This window comes from Harmonia axyridis, chromosome 4, assembly GCF_914767665.1.
Source record: "Harmonia axyridis chromosome 4, icHarAxyr1.1, whole genome shotgun sequence".
NCBI classification, from domain to species: Eukaryota; Metazoa; Arthropoda; class Insecta; order Coleoptera; family Coccinellidae; genus Harmonia; species Harmonia axyridis.
Genome location: NC_059504.1, coordinates 15,394,679 through 15,418,007, shown reverse-complemented (window position 1 = coordinate 15,418,007; position 23,329 = coordinate 15,394,679). Strand labels below are relative to the sequence as shown.

The following is a 23,329-nucleotide window of genomic DNA, read 5'->3' as shown; positions in this document are numbered from 1 at the left end:
GATTCACTAATTATAATAAGAATGCTCTGACATATTTTTTCGACAATTCTCTATTTGATAAAATAATATTGGTTTTGGGAAAAAGTACATAGGCGTACAACTTTGCTTCCGCAGTTTTTTTTCCGAAATTGTCCATCGCTGGCCACTAGTTTCTCCCATCTTTCGGGCTGCGTACGAATCCAGCATTTAAAAAACTGGTCATCTTTTGAAGCGATCCACGAATCGATCCAATTTTTATTTCTTTATAAGACCAGAAGTGCTGGTCAGCCAGGCCGTATGCCATTGATCGAAACAATGGATAGTCCGAGGCAGCAACGTCTAGAGAATACAGCGGGTAGGGTAGAACTTTCATTTCAACGTTTCCAAATATGTCATCATGGTAAATATCAAGATAAACCGTCATGTTAGCAGTCGTATCATCGCCTAGAAGCTGAACATTCATCTTAAAATCGTTTTGAACCATTTGCAGGAGGCTGGATTAAAAAAAGCTCGATATTTGGGTACCACACGTTCTGACGTGTGACCTCATGGACCTAATTTCCATCTGCGAATCGCAGATGAATACAACAAAATCGAACCATTTCTTAAGCAGATGGTGACTAAGAAGAGGAATTGGTCTCTCACGATAGAGTCAACCGTTAGATAAAGTGGTCGAAAGCCAACGAAGAGGTCCAGACCATTACTAAGCCAGAATTACTTTATTGTGAGCTGCTCCCATATGGTCAAACTCTAAATTCTGTCCTACACTGTGTACAACTAGACAGTTTGAAGCTGGCTATCGAACAGAAGCGGCCAGCATTGGTGAATAGGAGAGAAATCGTTCTGCATCAGGATGACGATAGGAAGCACACATTTTTGATGACGTGCCAGAAGCTCCAGGGAACTTATTGTGCATCCACCCTCAAGTCCGAACCTGGCACCAAGTTACCCAAGCCTCTCCTAAACCAAATTACCCACTTTCCATATCTTGTCTCGCGTTTTGATATAATCTCTGGTGTATTATCTTCAACAAAATTTTTTCTTCATTCTCACAAAATGTGCCTTGGGTAATCATTTCAGCTAACTGCACAGTGCGGTCCAACCTCAAACAGGCGCGCCTCTAAAAATCCTATCAACGGGATCGTAAAACCTCTCTCTTCCTCGTTGCATCACCTGAAGAAGGCGATAAGACATCGAAAATGAAACATGTTGGGAAAAGCAAATATTTCTTCTCCACCAACAAGGCCCGTCCTGTAAACAGACGCCTCTGTAGCGAACACATGAACATTACACTTCCTTAGATGGTACCATTAATCCTCCCACGTTTTATTACGTTCGGCTGGTCAGATGACATAACCTCAATTAATCATTCGTTCAATTCGCATCCTAGAAACGAAACGCATCGTAGATGTGGTAATTGAGATGGTGAGAGAATATTGAGGAGGACCTGGAGGGTTATAGCGGTTCCTTCGGCGAAGTCGAGGGTGTAGAAATCGAGATGTTGTTCTATGCGCCCGAAGTGATCATAAAATTTGTTGGGTGTTGGGTTGGGTACGGAATTTTGCAAATTGCATATCGGAAAGGTTAATTATTCACAGGTCTTTTATTTTTTATCGGTTCCTTTATTACCAACCCGTGGTGGGATCCAACTAATTTATTATCGATTGATACGTTAACAATCGGTATCGACCATAGTTACTATGGTGAGGGGAATGGAGGATACCCATAATTAGCATATCAATCGATAATCCTACTAATTTATTATCGATTGATACGTTAATAATCGGCATCCCTCACCATAGTAACTATTGTGAGGTACCGATTATTAACTTATCAATCGATAATAAATTAGTAGAATTATCGATTGATACGTTAATAATCGGCACCCGATAATAAATTAGTAGGATTATCGATTTAAACGTTAATCATCGCCACCCCTTACCATAGTAACTATTGTGAGATACTGATTGTTAACGTATCAATCGATAATAAATTAGTGGGTTTATCGATTGAAATCTTTCATGAAAACTTCGATCCTTATAAAGGATTTTGCCAATAAGAGGGTTTCATTTCTATATTAAAAAATCATAGTAACTATGGTGAGGTACTGATTGTTAACTTATCAATCGATAATCCTAGTAATTTATTATCGATTGATACGTTATCAATCGGTATCTCGGTAGTTGCTATGGTTTTTCAATATAAAAATGAAACCCTCTTATTGAGAAAACCCTTTATAAGGATCGAAGTTCCCATGGAAAATTTCTTCAGTGCATTACATAAATAACTGGAATATTGTTTCAAAAAGAGATACATATGTAGTGTCAAGGACTTCAATATTTTAGGGAATAATCGCTCTAACGTAAAATTAGATATTTTTGTTTAGTAACGATGAATAGTTTCAACAAACCATCGATATTAAACCTTTGAATCTTGATCATTGCAATCACAAATTCCTGAAATACAACGATATAAATTGAACAGATATTTTCCACCCGATCGAAAAGTAAAACATCTGGTAATTTTCATCGATAACGATCTTCAATTTCCTCATGACAATTAAAAAGAAAGATAACGCGAATCGAAATTCCTCCGCAAAAAAGCCATTTTTCAACAACCATGCCCAGCCTCCTCGGATCGTAATCGATGTGCGCGATTCTCGCGATAAATTACTCTAATTGAAGACCCCGTATAAAATGCAAAGGCTCCCATCAGTCAAACGGTCCCAGAAACACGAACTGTGCAGCATTATGAATAATTCCTAACGTTGAATCATTCGGACACGTATTCTGCGGTCTGGTAATTGGGGCAGACAGAGAGAAAACAGCGCGAAGACAACACATCGTGATAACACTGATCTGTGTGTGTCTCATGTTTCCAAATACGGCTCTGAAATCCATAAAAATTAACAACACTGCAAATCTTATATTTCCACTTTCATTGCAAAATACCCTCGATATTGTCTACACGTCTACTGTGTCATCGTAGCAATACAGTGTTCCTACATTGGAGGTACAAAGGAAAATGAGAGATTCTCCGGATAATTTCAAGAAAAAGGAGTCCTATAAACATGGACCTGCAAACGATTTGTTTTCGAGATACAGGGTCTTCTTGTTGTGATGATTTTACCTATTGCTTATCGAATCTTCATTAAGCTTCGCTACATATTCGGTGAATAAATACCAAAACGTATAATTTATTTATGCATCACAACTTACTAACTGAATCTTCATAGTAATTACGATTTTTCTGAAGGTTACGAGAGAAATAATCATGCATTTTTTCTCGAGACAAAACTATTAGGTGTACAACTTTGCTTCTGCCTTTTTTGCTTTGCCTTTTAGATGGCTGCAGCGGTAAGTGGTAATCGAGATAAATGGATCATATGAGTTTTCAAAACTGACTGAAACAATCACAGGCGATCGCTATCGAACGCAATTAATGCGTTTTAGCCGAAAATTGAAAGACAAACGGCAGCAATACCACGAGAGACATGATAAAGTTATTTTACAGCATGACAATGCTCGACCCAATGTCGCGAAAGTGGTCAAGAAATACTTGGAAACGCCGTTTTCTCCAGACGTTGGTCCCTTAGACTATCAATTGTTTCAATTAATGGAACCCGACCTGGATGATCAGCACTTCCGGTTTTATGAAGAAGTGAAAAATTGGATCGATTCGTGGATCTATTCAAAAGATGACCAGTTTTTTCAACGCGGAATTCATACCCTGCCCGAAAGATGGAAGAAAGTAGTGGCCAGCGATGGACAATACTTCGAATTATAAATGTATAACCAGTTTTCCTCGAATTTCTGAAAAAACGGCGGAAGCAAAGTTGTACGCCTATGTAACTATAACTCTGAAATTGACTGGTAACTAAACAATGAAATCAAAATAACAAACAGCCATGACACAATAATTAACAGCGTATATCAATAGAAAACAAACGCTCAAAAATAAATTTCCATTTCATCGTAATTAATGGTTTCGACCAGTAATTGTCCTATAATATCCTAGAGGACATAAAAAAGCTATACCATTAGCCTACCCACTTTTCCTTTCTCGACACATCAACCTACTTCGGTAGCTCATTTGCATACTTTTCTGGTGTCTACGTAGGCATCAAAACAAATCAGTAACTATGTGTAACTGAAACAGAACTGGTAATAAATCCAACACAATGTTCTTCGAATTGAAAGAATCGTTCTTCACTAAATAAAATTAATTTCTGCTGAAAATCCGACAAATAAGCAGTGCAGGAATTAAATGTCATTGTTATGTCGTACGATATGCACAGATATTTATTATTTCAGCGAATAATCTATGCTCTAATCGCTGGCAATAGTCTTCGTGAATTTTATGGACTTTCTCACCTGATCGTTATAAAGGGTTTTCCAATGAGAATAATTAATATGGTTCTGATGGCAACACTGTGCATTGTTTTTTGACATTTCTTATCTCATTCGCGTTCAGAAGGTTATGTCCGAGGTTATGTCATTTAACTGAGTAATGTCGTCCATGAATTATTCTTAAATTTCTCTAAGTTTTCACAAATGAACACTGATTTTAATAATTTCTGAACGTTCTTGAAGCATTTATCTTTGTATGTTTAGCTGATATAACCTACTGAACACAAATGACATAAGAAATGTCAAAAAATAATGCACAGTGTTCCCAATATAATCATTCAAAATTGTATCATTCTTATTGGAAAACTCTTTACATGAAGACACAGAAGATGCTAATTAAAAGAGAAAAGAAGATACTCCAGACTTTTCCGTGTGCACTTCCAGAATATCTAATGATGATTGGGGCAGAAGAAGCCGTCTCCAGTAACTAAAACCAACTCGATAATCGAACTCGACTTGTCACGGGATACGTTCTCTGGAATGAACATAGCATTTTAATTATTCTATTCGAGACGTGATATTTTTTTCTGGTTAACTTCGAAAAGATGACGGATATCCTAAACTTACAGGAAATGAATATAGAGAGGTAATTTTAACTGGTTATAATATTTGATTTATTATTTCCGATAACGAATCTTCTTCGGAAAGAACGAATTCGAAGCAACCAAAAGCGTTAACATATTAAGAAGGAAGACGTAAATTCACCTATGGCTTCTTTTCTAATTTTATATTTTGAGCTTACCATAGCGGTTCCTTTCATTTCAAGCTCTATTTTCAGCTTTTAAAATTCATCGATCAGATTATGTATCCAAAAGACGAAATAAATCACAAAAGTGAACTGTAAGCACCCAACATGAAGTGGGATTCGTTTTAATTGCTACAAAAATCATTTTGTGCAGATCATACCCAATCAAAACGAGTCTGACCGTAATCCATCTGTAGCGGAACATATATGTATTCACATTATTAGAGTTAACGCATATGTTCGAAAGTACTCTATTCACCACGACCTCGTTTTTAGTTGGAATGCTCGATATTTCATCTATATTTTGACATTAAAATATCCTGCTGTCTCTTATTCCGTATTATTATATTTCTCTATGAGGCTGGATTGATATCTGGAGGCTAAACCGATTCTATGGAAATGGAAACTATTGTTGTACGCAAGGTGTTCTACAAGTGCTATGGCAAACTTCGACAGATTATAGTTGTACTCATTATGTACAGGTTGTCCCAAATTCGATACTTACTGAAAGCATCTCGAGAACTATAAAACTCAGAGAAAAAAATCTTCAAGGAACCCCAATTCCTTTTTTCGAAATAATAAGATATCAAACAGCAGACCATAGATATTTCGATTAGTTCTCAGGGCGTTCCTGAAAATTACCGTTTCAAATCTATCGTTATATCTTGGTTTCTGTTCAAAATATTTTATGGTTTATATGATACTCATAAGAGATAAGAAATTAATTATTGTTCTAGAGATATAGTTTAAAAATTGAGTTACTTCATTCGACAAACAAATTTTATAATAGTATATTCTAGAACAAGTTGCAGAATGGGCTCCTATTCCAACACGAATGCGAAATTCGAAAACGAGCGACGAAGGAACGAGTTTTCGAACGCATGAGTGTTGGAATCGCCTTCTGCAACGATTATCAGACGATATTTTCTCTATTTCAGTCAAGTTTTGTGAAATATTGTCGAACTTCATTGAAAAATTCAGATTATACATCCTAGTGACTTTTGTATTGTATCTTGGCTGTTGGTGTGACTAACGAAAATTGACAGATTACGGAAGTTGAATTTGAATCGTACGTTTCGAATTTTTAAATAATTTATAATTACGAATTAAATTCGCGAATTAAATTTGACGAAATCGATTAAACACCACCATAATTAAGAGAAATTGTGAATAATGTTGCAAATCATTTCATTGTAATGAGTTCATTAAAGCACTGTTTTTAGAACTGTAATGAACTCATTACGATACTGAAATAGAAGAAAAATTTAATGACGTCAATTTGTAGTAAACATGTGTATAATTTGTATTTTCGTTTAGTGCTTTGCTGCAAATTTCGACATTTCCTACAATAAAATATGATGGTTTTCTCGATTCTGAATAATCCTCTCATTGAGTTCATATTAAATAATAACGCATTTATTACTTATAACATGGCATTTGATCCTTCATACTTCCAAGTGACATCACTGACTTCAGGTGCGTAAAATTACATTTTAGCGACCCATTTGAATTAATTTTTCTCGTTTCTATTATCTTGAGAAATAATAATGGGATCCCAATAAACAATAATTAGATCTCCGCTAAAAACTCAAACCAGAGTTTATGAATATTTCTACTTTCGAATTTTGATGGCTACGATAGTAGGCTAAAAGTATATCAATACATCACATGTCAGCATCGAAGGAATTTCACCGGAAGGCAAACTTTTCTCAACTCCAAAAAGGTTAATTATGGGAAACAGCAGGCCGGTAGATGGCAGGAAGCGTAACAAACGACTCTCGGAATCGGATATGACGAAACGCACGATTGGCAGCGTTGAGACGCAGACCGCATAGGCGTCGGAAAAATCGACGTCTTTTTTTATATGAACGCATTTTTTCTGTTCGAGGTCACGGGCATCGTTATTGTGATTTGAGGAACGTCGAATATGACGGTGACCCACATTTGCGATTATCGTTTGGCGTGAACTCATCGTCTCTGTCGAATAAGGAGAAACTTTCGTATATCTTAGTGTTTATAGATCTGACGAATCGGAAGAATACAAAATCACATTCTAGAGAAACTAGACTGAACATCTGTCAACAGAAACAAACGTTGATTCAATTAAGGCAAGATTGATAAAACAATGCAAAAATTCTACATGGAATTACTGGGTTATTCATGTCGTGATCCTATTTTCACAGCACTGTTTCGATGACATATGTCAAAAAGAACAGTCATCTGAAGCTTCATATGTTTATTTGTAGGTTAGCCATTTAACAATCGTTTATTTACCGCTGAACGTGTGAAAATTTACTAGAAAAATAATGATTCTGTAGTTAATACGTTCCTCAGCGCGCATAACATTTGGGCCTCTCTTTCGGCACACTATGGTATATTTTGCATCGTGATTTGTATCCTTATAAGGTTCAGTTGACACAAGAACTAAAGGCAACTGATCTTAGAATGCGTAGAAGATATGCCGATTCGATATTTGGATGACGATTTTTTTCTTCATCAACATTTTTCACTCGGTGGCTATGTGAACAAACAAAATTGTCGCATATGGGCAGTGAAAATATTCATGTAACTGCTGAGCGACCATCACATCCACAAAAGTGACTGTATGGTTTGCAATTTGGTCTGGTGGAGTATTTGGCCCGTACTTCTTTCAAAATGAATAAGGTGTTGCTCAAACTGTCAATTCTCATCGCTGTAGCTAAATGATTACCGATTTTTTGGCCAAAAATTAATTACATTGAATTGGAAGAGATGTGGTTCCAGCAAGATGGTGCAAGAAGCCTCACAACACAAACCGTTTTGGCTTTATTCTAAGAAAAATTCCCAGGGCGCTTGATTTCTCGTTTCGGCAATGTGAATTGGCCACAAAGAACTTGTGACTTATCGTCTTTGAATTTTTTTTCGGGGTCTCATAATATAATCTGACGGTAGATGTCGTGATTGGAAATGTTTCGAGGTTATGAGATCAGTCGATGTCAAGTTGAGAGATTGGTTGACGTTAATTTAACAGATATTATGTCGATTAGGCTGTTGATCATAGAACCGTGTGAGCTTGCCAACAAGGGTTGTTCTGCATTCGAAAGATGATGAAAATCATAATTTTTATATGAAATTCTTCATTTGGAATAAAAATTGTGATAGTGTGTCGAATTTTTGAACATAGGATATGAAGTTTTTTAGAAAAATTACGTTTTTGAGCGCTGGTTCTTGGAACAGATTGCTCTATCATTCTGTCACAATGTCTGTAATTTACGAACTGAAAGGCAAAATCCGTGAATATGGCCGTTCGAATTCTTGTTTTCCACTTTATTTCAAAACTGCAGATTCGATTTAGAACTCTCCTCATTATGAATATTCCTCTTTGTTGTTCATTAGGCATACTCAATCTTTCGTCTCTACGCGAAACTAGCTACGAAACCCATACGTCCTGCCCATAGGCGTCGCAACGACCGGAAACGACGTCGCGGCGTCACATCTGTTGCGTGTGGTTGAGGCGTCTCGACGCGAAAACAAAAGGGTGTAAAAATAGCGGGCGGAGGACGAGTCCCGGTCGTAAAAATGCTGGAGTATCTTTTTTTTTACCCTCTCTTTATAAAACTCCGATCACACCATTTTCGAGTCGACAGAAGACTTAATTCACGAAAAAAAAAATTGAGAATCGAGGGAAAACCTTCCAGATTTCACATATTTACTTAAGCATGACGTCAGCGTTCGAAGGAAAACGTCGTTGCCAAATTGTCAAAACAATCCTTTCATTGCTTACAAAACAAACTTTGAGATTCTTTTCCGAACGCTTCATTTTATACAGGAAAATTATTTATGATTTATTAAAATTCTTATGACATCAATATTTTATACAAAGTGTTAGTGAATGAAAGCAACAATTGGGCAGATTCTGCGTGAAAAAATAATGACAGTTTGCTATATAATTATTTTATTGCTCTCCATTCTGTGAAAGGAAAAAATGTTACACCAATGTGAGATATTTCGAATTGAAAATTATTTCTGAATCGCTCATTCAATTTGAAACAAAGAATGGCCAATACCTTTTTCCGTATGGGACGTCATTTTTAAGAAAAAAATAAAACTTCTTTACCTTAATACATTATCAAAACTATCTTATAATAGTATAATATAATTTTTTTGCATAAAAACAGCGCCCCATACGAAAAAAGATATGACAGATTTTTTGTCACAAATTGAACGAGGAATTCAAAAATGTTTTTCAGCTTGAAATATCTCAGTGACGTATAATTTTTTTCTTCCAAAAAAAAGAGATCAATATCCGTATGCGCACCAATGATGAACATAAAATTCTCAATACCAGGTCATGAATGCGCAATAAGTTCCATTTGAAACGCACCAAATTTCATGTGAATATCTCGAACAACTTCCGAGCAATAAATAAACAAACAGTTTTCAAGAAAAACCTCAAATTTTCATCTCGAAATACACAGCATTTTCGAACAAAAATTTAGCAATCTGTAATTATTTTTAATGCAGAAAAATCCCCCGAAGTTTGTCGCAGTTATTCACCAACACCCTGTATAAATTCTGATAAACAGAGTATCGCAGTTAAAAATTAAAATTAAATCGACAATAAAATTCATGCTAAGGCTGAAATAAATACGCACAATAGAAATAAATACAACGGCAACATAGTAAAGGGCTTTGGAACACAAATATTAAAAATTGCCCGATTTTGCGTGTCACGGGTTCCATATCGGTGACGTCATACCATTGCTTAGATTAATCTACCAACAAAATATCCCAAATCACGACAAGAACTCTATCCCTATATACAGGGAGTCCCGGGAAGAATGCGACAAACGAATACCATGAATTAAAGTCATCAAGGAGGACCCGTATCAAGAGGTTTCAATCGCTTGAGTGCCTTCGTTTGGGATATACAGGGTGATGTTCATCTTATGAGTGAAATTTCACTGTTGAATAACTCATTAACTAATCGACCGAATAATTTCAAATTTTGAAGTTTTGTCACCCTTTCCTATCGGCGCCTTCCTTCAATATTTCTGAATTCGAGTAAATCTGATTTATTCGATTTCAGAAATATTGAAGGAAGGCGATAGTAAAGGGCGACAAAACTACAAAAATTGAAATTATTCGGTGGATTTGTTGAAGAGTTATTGAACTAAAAAAATTTCACTCATAATGGAATGTTTATTGATCACCCTGTATGACCGTGCCAAGCAGAGATTTAGAATTTTTATAATGAATTGATTCTTTGTGGTTCCGAAAATGGGAAAAAATCATAATGATCACGTACAGGGTGATCCACTATTCACGAAAATAGGAAAAGTCTGAAATTTTCCTAGTCCGGATGTGATTTACTCGAATTAAGAAATATTGAAGGGAGGCGATAGGAAAGGGTGACAAAACCTCAAAATTTGAAATTATTCGGTCGATTAGTTAAAGAGTTATTGAACTGTAAAATTTCACTCATAAAATGAACATCACCCTGTATATCCCCTACGAAGGCACTCAGGCGATTGGAACATCTTGATACGGTCCTCCATGATGACCTTAATTTATGGTATTCGTTTGTCGCATTCTTCCCGGGACACCCTGTATATGTAATTAATTTCTTTTTTGGCCATTCTGTATACCGACGACTCATTCAATTGTCTCAAAATAGGCTGGACATTAAACCGGCGTGAACTTGGCAGCCACTTTTCAGCAGCCGAATTCATTCCAGCAGCCAAACGACCAGTGGCGTCGGTAGAATTTAAAACTAACGAATCGATCTGTTTTTGGGGTGCAACGCAAGAATTTGCTTTTTGAGTTCACTTGAACGACTTCAGTCAAGTTTTTATGACATTTCAATGCACGAAATAATATTATAGATGAACTTGAATTATGCTGATCAATGAAACGACGGGGTATATACAAGTATTTTCACGAATGAAATCTTGAAAAACGTTTAGCCAAGTTGATATTTGGTATTCCTACTCTTGAATAGCTAAAGAATAACATATCCGAAGGATTTTGATTTGCAGGCCGTCTAAGGGGTAGTTTACACCTGTGAATTTTTCGAAATTTTCAAAAATGACCCTCTCAAAAATGTTTAGCCAAGTTCATATTTGGTATTCCTACTTTTGAATAGCTAAAGAATAACATATCCGAAGGATTTTGATTTGCAGGCCGTCTAAGGGGTAGTTTACACCTGTGAATTTTTGAAAATTTCGAAAAATTCACAAAACTACCCCTTAGACGGCCTGCAAATCAAAATCCTTCGGATATGTTATTCTTTAGCTATTCAAGAGTAGGAATACCAAATATGAATTTGGCTAAACATTTTTAACAGGGTCATTTTTAAAAATTTCGAAAAATTCACAAGTGTAAACTACCCCTTAGACGGCCTGCAAATCAAAATCCTTCGGATATATTATTCTTTAGCTATTTAGGAGTAATAATACCAAATATGAACTTGGCTAAACATTTTTGAGAGGGTCATTTTTGAAAATTTCGAAAAATTCACAAGTGTAAACTACCCCTTAGACGACCTGCAAATCAATGTGCTTCGGATATGTTTTTCCTTAGCTATGTAGGAGTAATAATACCAAATATGAATTTGGATAAACATTTTCAACATGATCAATTTTGAAAATTTCGAAAAATTCACAAGTGTAAACTACCCCTTAGACGGCCTGCAAATCAAAATCCTTCGGATATGTTATTCTTTAGCTATTCAAGAGTAGGAATACCAAATATGAATTTGGCTAAACTTTTTTAACAGGGTCATTTTTGAAAATTTCGAAAAATTCACAGGTGTAAACTACCCCTTAGACGGCCTGCAAATCAAAATCCTTCGGATATGTTATTCTTTAGCTATTCAAGAGTAGGAATACCAAATATGAATTTGGCTAAACATTTTTAACAGGGTCATTTTTGAAAATTTCGAAAAATTCACAAGTGTAAACTACCCCTTAGACGGCCTGCAAATCAAAATCCTTCGGATATGTTATTCTTTAGCTATTCAAGAGTAGGAATACCAAATATGAATTTGGCTAAACATTTTTAACATGATCAATTTTGAAAATTTCGAAAAATTCACAAGTGTAAACTACCCCTTAGACGGCCTGCAAATCAAAATCCTTCGGATATGTTATTCTTTAGCTATTCAAGAGTAGGAATACCAAATATGAATTTGGCTAAACATTTTTAACAGGGTCATTTTTGAAAATTTCGGAAAATTCACAAGTGTAAACTACCATTTAGACGGCCTGCAAATCAAAATCCTTCGGATATGTTATTCTTTAGCTATTCAAGAGTAGGAATACCAAATATGAATTTGGCTAAACATTTTTAACATGATCAATTTTGAAAATTTCGAAAAATTCACAAGTGTAAACTACCCCTTAGACGGCCTGCAAATCAAAATCCTTCGGATATGTTATTCTTTAGCTATTCAAGAGTAGGAATACCAAATATGAATTTGGCTAAACATTTTTAACAGGGTCATTTTTGAAAATTTCGAAAAATTCACAAGTGTAAACTACCCCTTAGACGGCCTGCAAATCAAAATCCTTCGGATATGTTATTCTTTAGCTATTCAAGAGTAGGAATACCAAATATGAATTTGGCTAAACATTTTTAACATGATCAATTTTGAAAATTTCGAAAAATTCACAAGTGTAAACTACCCCTTAGACGGCCTGCAAATCAAAATCCTTCGGATATGTTATTCTTTAGCTATTCAAGAGTAGGAATACCAAATATGAATTTGGCTAAACATTTTTAACAGGGTCATTTTTGAAAATTTCGGAAAATTCACAAGTGTAAACTACCATTTAGACGGCCTGCAAATCAAAATCCTTCGGATATGTTATTCTTTAGCTATTCAAGAGTAGGAATACCAAATATGAATTTGGCTAAACATTTTTAACATGATCAATTTTGAAAATTTCGAAAAATTCACAATTGTAAACTACCCCTTAGACGGCCTGCAAATAAAAATCCTTCGGATATGTTATTCTTTAGCTATTTAGGAAGAATAATACCAAATATGAACTTGGCTAAACATTTTTGAGGGGGTCATTTTTGAAAATTTCGAAAAATTCACAAGTGTAAACTACCCCTTAGACGGCCTGCAAATCAATGTGCTTCGGATATGTTTTTCCTTAGCTATGTAGGAGTAATAATACCAAATATGAACTTGGCTAAACATTTTTAACAGGGTCATTTTTGAAAATTTCGAAAAATTCACAAGTGTAAACTACCCCTTAGACGGCCTGCAAATCAAAAGCCTTCGGATATGTTATTCTTTAGCTATTCAAGAGTAGGAATACCAAATATGAATTTGGCTAAACATTTTTAACATGATCAATTTTGAAAATTTCGAAAAATTCACAAGTGTAAACTACCCCTTAGACGGCCTGCAAATCAAAATCCTTCGGATATGTTATTCTTTAGCTATTCAAGAGTAGGAATACCAAATATGTATTTGGCTAAACATTTTTAACAGGGTCATTTTTGAAAATTTCGATAAATTCACAAGTGTAAACTACCCCTTAGACGGCCTGCAAATCAATGTGCTTCGGATGTGTTATTCTGTTCCTATTGAAGAGTAAGTATTCCAAATATCAACTTGGCTTAACGTTTTTCAAGATTTCATTCGTGAAAATACTTGTATATACCCCGTCGTTTCATTGATCAGCATAATTCAAGTTCATCTATAATATTATTTCGTGCATTGAAATGTCATAAAAACTTGACTGAAGTCGTTCAAGTGAACTCAAAAAGCAAATTCTTGCGTTGCACCCCAAAAACAGATCGATTCGTTAGTTTTAAATTCTACCGACGCCACTGGTCGTTTGGCTGCTGGAATGAATTCGGCTGCTGAAAAGTGGCTGCCAAGTTCACGCCGGTGGACATTAAATACTAAGAAACCCTGACCCCCCTGTTATTATGGTAATGGTCATAAAACATACGCCAACATACTCGTATTACGTCAAATTCACAATAACGCGCTAGTTGGTGACATAAGGTGGAAACAACAGTCGACATGTCTCAACTTCGAGGACATGTTTACCATTATGCTAATCCAATCGCAACTAGAATACGATTATTAATCATGGTAAAAAAAAGACGCAGCCAGTTTCGTCTGGAAAATTTGAATACTAACCAAAAGGTTATGATGGTCTAGAAATTTTTTATACCAAAAGTAAAAATCATTCGCATTTTCAAATGATCAAACTCAGAAAAGAAGGCGAATTCATAGTTAGTTTTCTGGGACGAGTTTCCTCAATCCAGGAATCATCTATTGCAATATATGACATTTATCCACACTTATTTGCTACAGTATACTCTGTGATATATAAAATGCAACACCAAGAAAGCGTTGGATTTTTTTAACAAAACCTGGAAGACAAGTTCAACCTTTTTATGCTATCGTCCAGACCGTCTGATCAAAAATCAAAGACGTCCATTGAAGTGAAGGTAATGCATTAAAAACGTTCATAAATTAAATATTTTTCCTCTCTGGAGAAAGCTCGAAAGATCAGTGTAAACTGTAAATTATACCGCAAATATTATAGGCGTGAAAGCATTCATTAGCACTCGGAACAATTTTATCTACGACAATGTTAAAAGCTTGCAGAAAATTTCAGAAAAATACACGTTTCTACTTTTACTACTTAAATGCGGCGTAGTAAGATTTTCGATTTGTTCAGAATGCCTTTCAATAATGAAGTTATTGTGATAGGATTTGAAAAGGTGATCGTTACTTTTGGAATTGCTATTTGTCAATGAATTTCCATTTCTTCAATAGGAATTGGAATAAAAATAAGTTTCGTGATCATCCTGATGAAATTCTGCATAAACTTTTATTTTCGATAACAATGATATAATAAAATTTAGATTCAACCTCAGACAGAAACTATAAAAACGCTCATTCATAAAGATACAAATGTAAATAAATTAGTATACTCAAACAATTACCTAAAAAAGGAAACCTCTATTCAAAATACGCCTGCCAATCAATCCCACCACCATCACCAATTAAAATTGAATTGACTGGGCTGAATCGAAAGCAGTTGCTCACGAAAATTTTTCTTCAGGTCTCATAGAAATATTTAATTTAAAAAATTCGAAATGGTATTAAAAATTGTGGCTGCATTAAAAGTGAATTATCGCTGAAACATGGCTGATCTTTTCTAGGCAACATGAGTCTACATCTTTTTCTGATAGGAACATCAGGCACATCACCCCAAAATTTATCCGAAATGACTGGACACGACTGGATGGAGAGAATTGAATTCCTCATGAGCTAATAAAGGGTGTTCCACAAAGAAGTTCCCTTTGATATTGAAAAAAAAACTAGTATGTTTTGAGAGGAAGCAATGGTTCATTTTCATTGTAAAGAAGAACCTGGTCCAAATAAAAAGGTCCAAAGATGTTAAATCACAAGATATTGGTGGCCAATTGTGATCATCTATTATACCTTAGAGAAATAACTTTTCTTGAAAATTGTGATTGTTTCGTTGCTTATGAGGCAGTTAGCGCCGTCTCGTTGGAAATAAACGTCGTTCAATAATTTCAATGCATTGCTGAAGCGTGTATTTTTTGTAATGTCGTAGTTTTTACTTGTCAAATGTCAAAAGATGACAGCTTCAAAAGTGACAGCGGCTTGGATAACTCCTATTGGAAAACCCTGTACAATTAATTTATATAAAATACGATTTATTCTAATTTCCACAATTTTATTATGTAAATAACAATTGATTCGCTACAGAGTAGCTTGTTCAGATTATAATTTACATAACAAAATAGTGGATATTAAAATGACTCATATTTAATATTATTTAAAAGTATTTCCACCAATGCAATCAAATTACAGATACCTGAATAAAATTCTATCGCCCCGTTTTCTACCAACATGCCTCAGAAACGAAAAACTCCAACTGAGCCACCACATAAATCTTGTACTAGATAGCAATTTAAGATTCATTATAATATATCAAGATCGGGGACTGAATTATAGCAAAGTACATTCCCAAGGAATAATGAATAAATTTCATATTCAAGTCGTAACCATTACTCTTGAGTGCAATTGGACTCGATTGGTAAATGAGAGGAATTAAGCCTGAACTACCCACTCGCATAATGGGCAGATTACACGTAAGTGCTGAACTATTTCTCCAATCTAATCGAGATTAATCTATCTGCTCTGTGAAGGATTCAAACACCGTCTTGCGATTTTTTTGAGCGCTCGTTCCCCGAACAAATTATTAGCTTTTAAGAGTTCATTCATGCGGAAATTGCACCCACAGAACAGCATAGACATACAGGGTGTTCCACCATTGACGCGACGCACTCTTGTGGTTAAGAGCTATTTGGAATCCGATATTTTTCCTAATTGTCGAATTTATAATAAGCTGAAATCCAAAGTTTGGCAATTTTTGCTATCCTAGGGTCATCGGTTGTTTCAAGTCGTTTGGCGCTCTTGAAGTCTGTTTTATGAATTTCTGATATATTATAATATTTTTTTCAATATATTTTGAGTTAATTTGAAACGTTGATTTACTCTGGGACATAAGAAGTGCGTACTTCGTGGAGAAACTCGCGAATTTAGTGAAATATCTTTTCACTGATATGTTTTCATTTCCGCGTGCTTCATGTCAAATGTGATAGTTCATGTTGAGGGCAAAATTTGCTCTCCGAAAATGAAATATGCTCCCTCTTTCTATATTTATTACTCTGAGGCTTTTAATGAATAAACCCAAGTTTGTTTGAATTTTCATGTGTTTGAAACTAAGCGTTTTTGAGATATTAAGATTTTTCCTCGGATTTTTCATATATTAGAGGGTCTTTGGAAAAACCTGATAACTTCGAAACGAATGAATTCATTTGAATGGGATTTTGAAGATGAATACTAGAAGAACATAGGTTAGTAATGACTTTTTGATAATCATTGGTAACTACTGGGTGTTCAAAATGAGACGATTCATTTATGATTTTTTCAAATGTTAATATATAGGGCTTATTCCAAATGAAAAATAAATAAAAAATTGATTACATCCCAATCATATTTTGAAGATTATAATATTTGCCACATCAAAAAAATAAAATATAGGATGTGCCATTGAAATAAGCCTGATATTATAACGTTTGAATAAGTCTCATTTTGAACATCAGATATTCCCAATGATTATCGAAAAGAAGGACTTACCTGCGTTTATTTATTTTAAAAATCTCATTAAAATGAATTATTTCATTTCGAAATTATTAGGTTTTTCCCGAGGTTTTTCCATAGACTCTCCAATTTATGAAAACTCAAAAACGGTAAGTTTTTAGGATATAAAACCCCGAACAATCTTGGTTAATTTAGTCCATGCAATTTGATAATTCAATAATAATATAATAATTCCTTAAGAAAAGACATGTTTGGTCACATTTTTTTGGTACACCCTATGTATTTCCAAACAATTTGGAGCCTAATGATACTGTGCCGAAAAAAATTTAGAAAATTTCAGCGATTTTTTTTCAAATGGAAAAAGGTCGACAGACAATATCAAAAATATTTTCTGATTTTTTTGGGTTCATACGAAGCTTCAAAATATTCAAAATACTTCGAGAAACGTGCTATTTCCCTCATTAAACCTGGTTCAGAGCTCTTGACTTCACCAGTAACGTAAAAAATCTGACGGTTTCTGTTCAATCACCTCAAATAATTAGGAAAAGGATTGTTATAATTATTATACTGTTATTTCCCGTTAGAAATAAATACTCATCATACGAATTCGATTCGTTCCAGAAGATTCTGAACATGAATTAAGAACTGGAGTTACTGAAGAAGAAAACTACAAATGTGTACTTTGAATTAGTCTATATAATTATAATAACTGAAAAAAAAACTATCTTCTACCCTAATATTTTATGCTGAAAAAATATCAAGAAAACAAACATTAAACAAACGTGTTTTGATGCTAAATACTATATTTTAAACCCTAATATTTTTGGAATTATGAATATTCGAATCTGGCATCGAATATAACCAAGGTTCAAACCCACCAACATTCAATCAACTATTATGAAAGATAATATTCTGTTCTATTCTGCAAAAATTGCAGTGGTTTTGGATTCTGCATTCTCATATATAATATAAACATACAATTCTCGGAACGTTTATTATTGGATATGAAATGTTCGTCCATTGCCAAAATTACACTTCGTCAAAACATCTTTTGTATTTTGTGCACTTGGCTTTATTATTTTTGCGCACTTATTCTAGAATAGAGGAACAGCAGAGATGAGTTTCGCTAATTAAAAATGATCTAGGCTGTTAAATCATATATTGTACTGTATTAGTGTAAGCTTAGAGCAGTTTTATAGGACAAATATTGATTTGGTTCCTTTGATTGTGGATTTAGAGCAGGAGAATGTAAAACTTTAGAGGGGATATTTATCTTTTAGTTTTTACACGGTGTGTGGAATGCAGAGTGTCCCTTAATTGTGGATATAAACATTAAAGATTCCTCGGATCATTAACAAAAAGGTCCCACAAACATGGGCCCGCAAACGCTATATTATAGAGATAAAGGGTGTTAAAGTTCGATTTTTTTTTTCAAGTTTTTTCACAAAGCACCTTCTCTCCACAAGATAATTAACTTGAATTTGGCATAGATATTCCAATTTAAGATTTTCATCATGTGATATGCTAATTTTGAATGCAAATCTACAGGGTGATATTTTTCTGGAACAGAGTCTGCTTCCTTCCTCAAAAACTTTTTGTTGGTAGACTACTGGTAGGTTGAAAAAATTTGAAAAGAAACATTGGTCCAGTACTACACTTTTTGGATTCGTGTTGTTTTGTCGTATCTGCTACCGATTTCGGGAAAAAAAATTCAAACAATTCTTTGGTAATCCTCAGCAAAATCCAAATTATTATGAAGCTCCAGTTAGTGAGGTATGATCAATAAATCAATTAAAAGTTTTGGTACTTATTTACCTAATCTGATTCGAAGATTAATCAAGATTTCTTAAACTGGTATAATTATCACAAAAAGTAGGACTACATAACATAATAAAAACTTAAATTTGGGATATCTTGTAAGTTGAATATCTTGTAATGGGAAGGTGCTATGAGAAAAAAAACTTCAAAAAATAAAACAAACTTCATCATTTTGTATCTCGACCCATGTTTATAGGACATTTTCCTAAGGATTATCCAATTTAGCAACACTCTGTACAAGCTTCCACAGGCAGCATACTTCTGCCGAATCAATTATAAGCATTCTACAATCTTCGTAAACAATTTTTACGAATGAAATGAACTGAATATCACAAATTTCGTGGTACCATTCCCGCCACTTTTAAGACACCACCCCCTAAAAAAAAAAAACCACTCACGCCATAGGTGACAAGCGACACACTTCCTATATTATCCTGGCTATCCTGCCTGTTAAACCCGCCGCTGCGGTACTCACTGAAAGTACTGACACTGGTCACTGTAACCACCATGGCAACGCGATCCCGAGCCCTACAAACCCATCTCGACTACTCGCAAATCCCAAACCATCCGATCCTGCGGAAAGGAAGACGAAAGAACCGCGTCAACTAAAGCCCGAAGCACACGCGAAGCAAACTGTGTCGGTAATCGTTGCCGCCGACGAAGATACTAATGAGAATAATGAGGCGAGTTGCGAGCCGGTGGAAGAGGTGAAAAGAACTCATCTGGTGGGGAATCTAGCTAGCTGCTCCGGCCTGCCGACCAGTCCGATCGAAAATTCTTCAGAAGCACCGATCGAAAACTGATAATCGTTATGGGCGCGCGATGGCTTACGTAGACACGACGGGGCTAAATATAGAAGGTCCGAGATACGTTTTATGCAGATATGCTGTTATGATAAACAACGTTTGACAACGCCTGGAAGCAGTTTGGTACGGTACACAAGGAATGGTATATCAAAATCGCGAAGATTCCGTTAAAACTATAAATATTCACATAAGAGATTCATGGGTGAACAACTAGATTCGCCAGCACATCGATAGGTGTCGATTCGATCTGTCAACGAAAATCTGAAATGCGCCAAACGCGATACGATCAAATCGAACGACCAAAACTGAAGATCAAGACCTGACGATAGAAGACGTTCAGTTCAGGTAGCCAAAAGTGCAAAAGTCACTGAACAAAAAACCAAGATCCGATAAAATAAAGAGAAAACTTTTTGTACTAATGAATATGGCGCTAAAACGAGATTAACTCTCTCAACTGTCAATCCAGAACTGTCGATTCGACCTGACGGCGAAAATGCGCCCGAGAATGCACCAAATACGATAGGATTATATCGAACGACTGAAACTGATCAAAGAGGATCAGATATTCGAATAGTCAAGCGTGCAAATCTAAGAATGTTACTAAATAGAAAAGAAGAGCTGATAAAAGTAATAGAAAACGCTTTTGGGTCAAAAAATGGTACTCAAGCAAGATTCATCCTCCCATATGAATCCAATCAATATCAATCTTAAATAATGTCTTCTATTTCCGTTAAAACTTTAAACATTCCCATAAAAATATATGACGAGTATCATGAGTAAAAACTAGATTCGTCAGCTTTTTAATAATGACCTTACAGATCGATAGGTGACATATGACAGTTGGTAAGCATGGAGGGCTATAACAATTCGAGCCTTGAACAACGGGGAAATCCCCAAATGATTCATGAGATAGCAGCGCCTCAAAGAGCCAACTCAAGTACCTGTCAAGCCAGAACTGTCGATTCGACCTGACGACGAAAATCTGATATGCGCTAAACACGACAACATCGAACAACTGAAGACCGAGATATGCCGATAGAAAACGTTCAGATCTTAGTCGTGAAAAGAGCAATACTAAAAACGTCAATTAATAGAAAACAAGAACCTATAAAAAAAGAAAAACGTTTTTGGGTTAAAGAATCGTGCTCAAAAGAGAATCACTCTGCTATATGAATTCAATCAATGTCAATCTTCAATCAAGTCTTCTATTTCCTCTAATCATCCTAATAAAAACAGTGATTGAAGGTGGAGAGATTCACTAGTGTTTTAATAATACCTACATGATTGATTCAGCAAGATGGCGCTACTTGTCACACTTTAGTGATTTGGAATCTTTGAAGTTTTGGCTGTGGGGGTATCTGAAGTCACAGAGTTAAGCCCTTCCACAACAGAAGTACTGAAGACATGAATTAGGCGCTTCATGAATAAAATTCCTTTTTTATTCCTTTATTCCACCACATGTATGCATGATGTTGAAATTTTCGGCATAAAAGTACACATGTACTAGCGAAACAGATGTCTACTTTATAGCTCAATGAATATTACAAAGCTTTCCTACAGAAAACCAGGTTTGTCTCAACCTGAACAATATTGATCAAGATAAAGTAAACCTCCAATTACACCATTATATCTAGTTTGTCAGATCATTGAATCAAGTTCACCATTATAAATCAACCAATCAACTCAGATTCAAAATCAAATAATAATAATTCGAACAAATTTAAGAATTTATATTTATGAAAACAGAGAATTCAAATCACGTGTCTCCAAAGTAACTAAAGAATAGTGCGCATCCACCATAATAGCTACTCACAAAACAATCAGAACTGGCAAAAACTAGGAAACGAGGAAATTTTTGAGAGCAAGACACAGGTAAAAATCTTCCTTTCATTAAACCAATTCATATTTTTAACTGGGCTGAGGTCCAGCTTATTAAGATATTAGGAGTAACAGCATACCAATACCATTTTTTGCTTTATGGAAGTGAATCCAAACAAACTTCTTATTCCTTTCTTTCGTTCAACTCAAAAATGTCAACAATACAAATTAGGTATAATAGGTACTATGCAGAAATGTTACCCTTCTGGAGGATACAAATTATTCATATCAATTCCCCGAGCAATTTCCCAAAATGTCTCTTCTAATTATTATTGAATTTTCATTTTGCTATAATAATCATCATTTAAAATATGAATGTTTCAGCTCTAATTGGGCTCATTTTCCTCCATTGTGTCTTGTAAAGTTTTATAATATCCCTAGTTTACAGTAATTACTTAACTAGATTTTTTGCAACATTATGTGCATGGAAATTATTGAAATAGTCAATCTAAAATAAAATAGCTATCTCTGTCATAAAACAAATACTGCTTTAATGTGGAAAATTGTCCAACTAATTAACTTTAATGAGTCCTGGTGTAGTGTACTCTGATGTCATTAGATGCACATCTGGTAATTAATTTCAGATAAACAAAAAACATTACGATTTTTTCAAATCAATAAGTATAGTTATCATCCAATAGTTAGTGAAAAATGCAGAGAATTTCAAACCAAAAATTTTTTTGAGCCTGTTAAATCTTTTGATTTATAAAGATATATGTTTAAAGCTCTTTATGTAAGTTTTAGATGATGAGCTCTATATATGTGACTCTTAATCATTCATTCCATCCAATTTGCTGGGGTTTTATTATATAGCTAATAATTTCAATAACTCAACTTGTTTTGGTCTAGAAATCAAGGACTATCAGTGATGAATTCTGCATTGAGGAATTGATTGTTAGTTAGCAAAAATAACGCATTTTCCATGATATATCCAGATCCATCCTTAATTTTTCTGGAAAACTGAGGATCGTTGCAAATTTCTCAGAAAAATGTTCACCAACTCGCCTACTCAATAACAGAATCTCTTGAAACCAGCTGATTCCTTCTCACTCTGGCTGAATTTCTCAGATATTTGCCTCAAAATAATGAAAATTTAGCTGCTTTACATGGAAAACAACATGAATCGGCTTACTCCCTAAAAACGAAAAATAAATCGGAATTTACACCTACCTGTCTGGTTGTGAACATCTCATCCATGTCCTTCCTATGGTCACCGTAATCCATTTCGTCCGAAAATTTCGTTTTATCCGGTAAATTTTTGTTAGCACAAGAATTTTTCACAAAAATTTTTGTAATTGCACTCCACATTCATAAGTTTCTTTTGGAAAAATATCGTTTTCCTATTCAATGTCATTGCCCAGCCTACGCAAAATGTGTTGTTCAGGTTATATAAACATAAAAATTTAGTCACTACTGTATTTTAATTATTTTAACACTTTAAATTGCTCATATTTTCGAATTAATCCATTTATTTTAGGTGGAAGATTCAACTTTTGACAATTATTTTATCACAAACTGACATAACGAAAATCCTACAAGA

The 23,329-nt window shown here is 34.8% G+C and overlaps 1 protein-coding gene across 20 annotated transcripts in view; it reads right to left on the bottom strand.

Moving 5' to 3' along the window:
- LOC123678122 (patronin) overlaps positions 1-23,329 on the bottom strand; it is a 67,291-nt gene extending 43,962 nt beyond the window's left edge. For 6 of the 20 annotated variants that reach the window (XM_045614935.1, XM_045614941.1, XM_045614947.1 and 3 more), the window contains exon 1: positions 22,960-23,328. In XM_045614935.1, coding sequence (XP_045470891.1) covers positions 22,960-23,097 — 138 coding nt within the window. In that variant the 5' untranslated portion in view covers positions 23,098-23,328. Of the gene's footprint in view, positions 1-19,503; positions 19,865-22,959 lie in introns of those variants that run through there. The other 14 variants (XM_045614937.1, XM_045614943.1, XM_045614949.1 and 11 more) reach the window with 5 other exon arrangements.